The sequence below is a fragment of the Falco peregrinus genome, chromosome Z (assembly GCF_023634155.1).
Source record: "Falco peregrinus isolate bFalPer1 chromosome Z, bFalPer1.pri, whole genome shotgun sequence".
NCBI lineage: Eukaryota > Metazoa > Chordata > Aves > Falconiformes > Falconidae > Falco > Falco peregrinus.
The window spans coordinates 37,700,838-37,708,929 of NC_073739.1; the positions used below are offsets into that span (position 1 = coordinate 37,700,838).

Consider the following 8,092-nt stretch of genomic DNA (forward strand, 5'->3'; position numbering starts at 1 on the left):
CATCATAAGCTGACTTTGGAAAGTTTTAACAAAAGTTGTTCTCTCTTTCTGAGAAAAGTTCAAGGAAAATAGATGAAACACCTCACTTCAGAGCAGTGTTCACAAACCTTTGCCTGAAGCAGTGTAGAGCCATCCCAATACAAAGCTTTGCTGCAGCATGACATTTGCTGGAGAGGACCTCTGCTCTGCCTATGGACGCTGTAGGCCTAATTAATTTTAAACAAAGGAAGGCAATGTTTTGTGAAGATGTGGTTAAATAATTAATGATTGCTTTGTAATATAGATTAGCTTTTGGCCTGTCCTGATAAATTTGACTATTTGCCTTGCAATATCAATTTCCTTTTATCATGGGTGTAATAATTTAATAATTTACTTAGTAGGATGCTAGCGCACAGGGCTGGTAAGTGGGCTAGAAAAATGATGTTCCCTGCCCTGAAGTTTTCAAAGGCACAGGGAGGGGTGTACCATGCAGCATGGGGCAAACCCAAGCCAAGCACACATGGTAGCTGGATCGCTTTCAGGGAAGGGAATTTTCCAGCACCTGAAGAAGGTTTTTGTTACAGAAAGCACACAGCTGTTGAGGCTCACAGAGAAGACTTGTGTTCTGGCAGCTCTGGGGGGACAGCTCTTTCTAATGAAAAAGGTGAAAATGCCTTAAAAAAGCAGGTATTCTCTTGGAGAAAAAAATTTAATCTAAAAATCTGACTTAAAGTGAAACAAAATCTTGTACAGGAAGTTTTCAAGCAGGCCTATTCAGAAAGACTAATAGTAGCAGACTGGCCCATAGGTAGCATGCAAAATACCTGTTCAGTGGGAGTAGAGGGAGTAAGAGACAAAACAGAAGCAAAACTCCAGAAATGCCAAATTTCCACTGATACTGATGGGCGAGGAGTCAGTGTCTAAAACATGATTAATTGTGTCATTTTATTCTTAGAGAATTTTAGTATGAAGTTAAGGGGAAAAGTATTTTGCTTTTTAATCTATCTTCTTGCATCCTTTTTTTGAAGGTTCGTACAAAAGATCGTGTCTTTGACAGTATAAGTCATCTCATCAATCATCATCTTGAGAATAATTTGCCTATAGTTTCTTCTGGGAGTGAACTCTGCCTGCAGCAGCCTGCTGAGAGAAAACACTGACTACCGATGACTTCTAGTTTTTTGTAATTTGCAAGCTATAACTGGTAGAAATTGCAGATCTGAAAAAACATGTTCATTAACAAAAAATGCATATTCACATATATTTCAGAAGTATGTTTTCTGTAGGTTTAAGAAGCCCCATTTCACACGGTACACTTGAAAATTCTCAATGCTTTATGTCGACATGAAGTCCCAGCAGAAGGCTTTCTTAAAAAGTAATTTCAATAAAATTGTTCAGATTCTCTAATGTGAATATTGATAGTGTATATATTCACACACTATATAAAAATACAGTATCTATTTATATTTTTCAAGTCAGTCTGTTGTTGGTATGGAACTATCTTCTGTGCCATGTGTTTTTACCAGAAGAAAAATGCCAAATGTGATTGTTCAGATAAAAATAGAATTCAGCAGTCTCAATTGCTGGAGAAAATTAATATTGGGAATCTTATTTCTCATTTTACCTAAGAAGCACAACTATGGGGATTACAGGTGGATTATGCTAGTTGATCATGGAAGGAGTTTGAATTCAGCAACTAGTATTCCAACTCAAAAATTTAGCATAAAATGATTTTTTAAAGTGTTATTCAGTGTCACTGATATCAAAAGCATTTTATCTTTCTGATCTTGAATTCTTATAGGATGATATAACTCAAAATGTTTGTATCTTGCTTTAACAATGATTTGGTGTGATCTCGCTGTGTATTGAGATAGATGCATATGATTTTTCTAATGATAATATAACAATGTTCTGTAACTTTAGTTTATTAATTTGTGTGGTAAGACTATTTATAAGTAGTTCTCTGCTTATGGTTAAGATCTAGGTGTCCTTGACTACCGGTCTCCAATGAGTTGTTACATACTGATTAGGCGAGTTCAAATAACTTGTGTTTAATAGGCTTAATGCAAGATGTACGTGGGTGTTCAAAGACATATCTGAAAAGTCTTCTTATAAACAATGAAAACTTATCATGACTCAGTGGTCAGTTCTGCAAATGATGCCATTTGCATTTACCTACCAAAGCATAACTTCCCTTTGGGTTTCAGCCAGCGATAGATACTTCTGTATCAAATTGAAAAATGCACTACACTAAAGATGCGTTTCTGGCAGAAATGTCCTTGGCTTTTGGTACTGGGAAATGTTTTAAGGAAGGTTTGTACTATTCAAGCACTAGAAGAAGTTATTTTCCTATTATATGAAGCTTTTTGAGACCCAAATTCAGGCAAAGTTTGTGCCAGAGTAAGATTCAGCCTTCAGCGTTCCGAGGTCTTCTCTACCACCAGTATCTCAAATCAGATCTTCAGACTTGATTCACAAAGTCCAAGACTCAGCAGAATAAGTCTATTTAAGGACCTGCCTACCCTAAGTAATCAATACTTAAATCTAATTAAAATTAGATTTTGCTTTAAGAATTTGCTGGGCTTAAAAATTTCTCAGACTACAGCCAAGCTGACAGAAGGACTCACTTAGAATACATTCAGGTAGGTTCATGATATGAAAATTTGAAATATTTTTTCTTGTACCTTCTGCTTTGAAACATGGTGAAGTTACAACTTGGGAAGTTTGGATTTGGTTGATCTCAAGAATGAAAATTATGGAGGCACCTAAGACTAATTCTACGATCTGTGCAATAAAAATACACTTGATTCTGTAATCAAGACATTCAGAAGCCAAACAAAGACAGTAATGAACCAAATTCTTGTGACTGATTTTATTGCAGGTAGTTATTAGTTGATATTTCTAGGTCTGGGTAGGAGTTGTGAGCAAAGGAAAGTCATGAAATGCCGCATTACAACCCAAATTAGTATGGCACTGAGGTTAGTGGAATTTTTAAAATTTGGGTTTTCCTTTTACCAAGTTGGAATTTGCAAGGGGATGTGAGGACATCTTATACCCTAAAGCAGTATCCATCAGAATGTCTTTATTTAAGGTCATCCGTATCTCACCATATTCCAGTTTTAAGTTGCCACCTTTTTTGTTATGTATAACACTTGACATTCCATGCTCCCACCTCCCTATAGCTGTGTCCTTGAACGTGTGGTACCACTACCTATAAAAGAAAGCCTCTTGTACTTTGCATGCTGTATATCACTTCAGTGATATATGCCTGGAAAAATGTAACAAGAGATGGGTGTATTAATGAAGGCACTAAACATACACTAAAATAAGCATTTAAAATATTTTGCCATTGTCTTAGCTGTAGCTTTAGTAACTTAGCAGCTGCTTACCTGCATGATTTGGTAATTAAAGCAGGTGGCAAGGAGATACAAAATGAAAGAGCCTGACAGAACAATTAAATTCCAGAGATGACATTACACAGACTCCTCCTCTGGGAAAGTGTGGCTATTTTAAGCTGCTGTGTCAGCACAGTCAATTTGCCCTGCTAAGTATATCTGATGACACAAAGGTTACATGTAGCTTGATCACATGCAGTTTGGTCCTAGGTAGTGGTAGCATCTTTGGGCTGCAACAGTGCCCTGCTGCCGCAATGGGCCAGCAGATCCTGTCTGGCCAGGTGTGATGATCCAGAGGCTTTTCTAAGTCACTGGGAACCAAATGATCTCAAAGCTGCCCAGGAAAGAAGGTCACATGGGCCAATCAATGCTCCTTTTGCAGATCCTGCCATCACTTTTTGTCACTGTCACTTTGGTAGATTTGGCTTTCCCTTATATGAAAATGGTATAAAAACTGTATTGTCATCTGGATAGTAGTTCCAAACCTGCTGTCATTACAATCAAAGATGATTTTACACTGGTCTCAACAAGAGGTAATGGAGCCTGCTGAGAGAGGCAGGGATCATTTCTGTGAGAAGCCAACAATGCCAGCAATTTGAGATGTAGAAGTTATGAGATGGGCTCAAATGCTGTGTCATTCTGAAAACCAGACAGCTGACAGCATCATAATTTGAACCTTTTAATGTTTGCCTTTGGTTTTGAGTCCCCTCACCTTTTTTTTTTTTTATTGTCTTTTATGTAGTCCCTATCCATTCCCATCACTTATGCAAGGTGATAATTCCGTACCATGGCTTCAAGAACTGGGTTTTTACTGAAACTAATTTACTAGCTCTAGCAGAAATCACTGAGGTTAGACAACATTATGGTACCCTTTGATATTTTCCCAGGTGATAGCTATGAAATCAGAACTGAAACTCTGAATATCCTGCAAGACTGCCTACACTGATTCTGAATCCTGTCTGGGTTGTCAAGTGCTGGAACAGGCTTCCCAGGGAAGTGGTTGAGTCACCACCCCTGGAGGTATTTAAAAGATGTATAGATGTGGCACTTACAGACTTACCACTTACTTACTTAGTGGTGTACTTGGCAGTGTTGGGTTAATTATTGGACTCTATGATGTTAAAGGTCTTTTCTAACCATAATGAAGGTTATGATTCTATGGTGCTATGATTATCAAGTTTTGATTCTGGTTCTGTGGGAACTGTGTGAACTATGGGCAATGAAAGTGCATTTGATTACTTTAAACAAAGAACTTTCAAAAGTGAAGTAAATGCTTCTGATTCATTTTATTGCAAATCTAGAGTAATTATAATAGAATTTTCCAGTGAGGCTGGCAGTGATAGACTGAACATTGAGGTACAGTCATGTTCCCAAACTTTCAGTTATTTCAGATGCTTCAGAAGCAATGAAAACTCAAAGACAGAAAATGTACTTTGAAAACTGAATTATCTTTTGACTTCAGTGGGAGTTTGCTCAGAGTGAGGACTCCCAGGTTCTCTTCCCTAATGCAAGAAAAGGATATTTAGGTTGACCATGCTTTGGTGGAGACCACAGGACAAAATGCAGTTTCCATAGCTTACTGCCTGCCTCGTGCAGACACAATGAGGATAAAAGGTTATACAGTAGCTTACCTCCACTTCACATCCTACAGGTTTAGGGTTCACAGTTGGAGATAATGTCAGTTCTGCCAGAAACTTCTCTGCCGCATGTGTTCAGTAAAAGCTTGAACAAAGGACGTAGTCCTGGGACCAGGATCTGAGTGCAAAACGTTCACTGTCACCAGAAGAAAATGTTTACTAACAGTCTGGTAAATGTCACCTGCCAGCACTAAATTTTCTGTATCCTGGGTTGATTCTTTTTCTCCTCAGTCAAATAATATGCTCATGTTTCTTATCATTATGGTCCCCAGGCATCATGTTGTGCAGTAAGATGAGGAGACTTTTAAAAAAATTATACTACAGTGGGATTGCTGCTGGCACATCAAGTGCCAGATGCCAGCTACAATGTATTCATAGTAGAATTGATATATATTTAGATATTTGCAAGTAGCAAGTGTTCCATCTGGAAACTAGCAGAGTTTTGCAGCTTCCAGGAAATTTGCAGCTCTGAAGGGGAAATCTGGAACTTGTGGATGTTCTGGCAAAAGGTTACAAATCCTGTTTTCAAGCCTTGTTCTTAGCATCCAACCTCAATCTTAAATAAGTAAACCTATTTGCGTAAATGAAGTCTAAGCTGAAGTAACAGACACACTTCCCTTTTTATCTTCCAAGCATTTTCTGCATAAAATCCAAATTCAGATTTACCTTAGTGTACTGTCAAAATATGTTGATTTGCATGGTCTTTTTTCCCAGGTCTAGGGTTGCACCCCCCACAAATCTACGCTTGCTCAAAACTGTCAGGATATGGGCAAATTCCCACTAAAAGCTCTGTGCTCAGCTGTACTGACTGTACTCACTCATATGCAGTGTTGGTAGACTTTGGTTACATTGGGATTGGATTCAGCTGGAATGAGGGCAGGCCTGTGGAAAAGGTAACACGAACATACAATTTGCCTGCAGTTAGCCAGACGCTTGGATAGGGAGTGAAAAGCTGTCTGGGGAGAGAAAGCCCCAGGGATATGAAATACGAAGTGTGGGAACACAAGCCAATAGGCATATAAGCCACTCATGAAAACAGAGATCTGTCACCAAATTATCAGCATGCTAATTGGTTGATAGGGTTAAACCAGAACCTCTGGGGAGTGGAAATGCAAAATACTTGGGCAATGCCTGCTGCTCATCTCTTTTCAAGATATTTATATGCATAAACCCTGACCTGTTCCTCTGCATACTCCAATATAAGCACCTTGTATGGCTTCCACTGAGAAAAAGCAGGGCCTTTTTTTGTCTCACTTAGGGGGATAAGATTTCAGAGCTACGTATTTCTAGCAAAAGCAACATATAAAGACTGAACCTTGTCTGACAACAAGAACAGGCCATGGAAACTAAAGGAAGAAAGAAGCTAAAGCTGGACTCATTCTGCTACCCCACTTTGTGGGAGACAACACAGATCACTCAGAAAAGGAAGGTAGGATCAGGTTTTGAGATTAAGATGCAGATTTACATTTTATGTAGCTATCATGAAGGTCAAATAACATACATGTCAAAGGATTGCTTTTTCCAGCAGTCCTCCTTTTCATTTTGTGAGGCAAAACCCACCAAACACACCCAGGCACATATTCATTCAAAGTAAGTGAGATTTTTTATTAAGTGAAGAATGTAAAGATAATAATTGTTATATATTTGTGTCCTTTGTGGCTGGATTCATGTGATAACTGCTTCTCAGTGAAGTCCTGCAGAGTTAAACCTTCAAAAGCAGCCCATTTCTTCTTTTGAGGTAAATGTTTTTCTTTGCATTGTGCTGGCAGCAACAACAAAACAAAAAAGTGACTATTTGCTGTAAAAGGGAGTTTGACTGTGCAATTGTTATTTGTTTTTACTTTTGTTATTACTTTTAGAAACATTTTTAACTGAGAGTTGCAGGAAAAATAATGTATGTGGAAATATTGTGATCATTTATATTCCCAACCACTTTTGTGAATCTCAAGTTTTTGCCTGTCTGCTGATTGTGGTGTTCTGATTATAGAGGCAAATTTTGTCTCTAAGAAAGTCCTTGAGCAACAGCGTTTGGAATATAAGTGTCTTGCAACTGTTTTCTGATTATTCAGTTTGTATATGACTAACCAAAGTAATAAAATAATGAGCACTATATCAGATTGAAGTGCATGTAAAGTGGGCTTGACTCTGTTCCCTTATGCCCAGGTTTCCTAAAGGCCTAATTTGTGTTTTGCAGGTTTTTGTTTTTTTTTTTTATTTACCTGAAGGGATACCCATTTTGTAGCAGAATAAATTAAAATCTACAAGGTTTACCTGGATACTGAATACTAATAAGTCAATGAACTACTTATCTCAGTAGAAACAGGGATGAAAAACATCAGGGGACCACATTGCATGAGGAGTTTGACCTCGGTTACACTGACTTTACACCAGAGGAGCTGTGCTTACTTTGACAGAGGCAACACTAATTTCCACGAGTTCATTTTCATCAAATACCATTTCAACAAGGCAAGTAATTGCTCAAACAGACCCTCTTTCTGGGCCAGATGATGCCCTCACCTGAAAAGGTAGCATTCTTGCTTGGCATGCTGAATAGGGTGCCAAGGGTAGCCAAGGGTAGCCTGCTCCATTTTTTTTCCATGGGGAGTGACTGCCAAGGACAAGGTCCATGCAAGAGCAGCTATTTACTGTACTGTGGAGAGGAGAAAGGCTCTATGTCAGAAAGCAGCTTAGCTGGACTGATGTTCCCCAAATCCTCTTCCTCTAGTGCCCCCGTGTCTCCTTGCAAAGGCCCTTCCCTCTTATGTGCTTGGGGAACAGGTGAGCTGGGGGATGCCCTGGAAAGTTAGTTGCTCTTGGCTCTGAAGGCAGCATGGGCACCACCCTGGTTCTGCTTGCCTCTGCATGGTGCCTCCAGCGCACTTCGGGTGCCAGGAGGCCTCAGGGCTGCTGCAAGCCTCATGGCTCAACAGTGGCCAAGCAGAAGCCCCTGACCACTGCTGCCATGCCTGTCGCCCGTGAGTTTTGCCATAAGAAGGGAGCGTTCCCAGTGTTGGGGCAGCTGTGGGGTCCACAGCTCCCAGCAAAGTCAAGAGGGTGAGCTATGCCCTTGGTTGTGTTGGCAGG

The 8,092-nt window shown here is 39.4% G+C and overlaps 1 protein-coding gene across 2 annotated transcripts in view; it reads left to right on the forward strand.

Annotated features, from left to right (window-relative positions):
* The window catches only part of SHC3 (SHC adaptor protein 3), a 103,993-nt gene extending 96,784 nt beyond the window's left edge, over positions 1–7,209 (forward strand). For both annotated transcript variants that reach the window (XM_027790083.2, XM_005239832.4), the window contains one exon: positions 1,008–7,209. In XM_027790083.2, coding sequence (XP_027645884.1) covers positions 1,008–1,136 — 129 coding nt within the window. In that variant the 3' untranslated portion in view covers positions 1,137–7,209. The remainder of the gene's footprint in view (positions 1–1,007) is intronic.
* Positions 7,210–8,092: the final 883 nt, after the last annotated feature.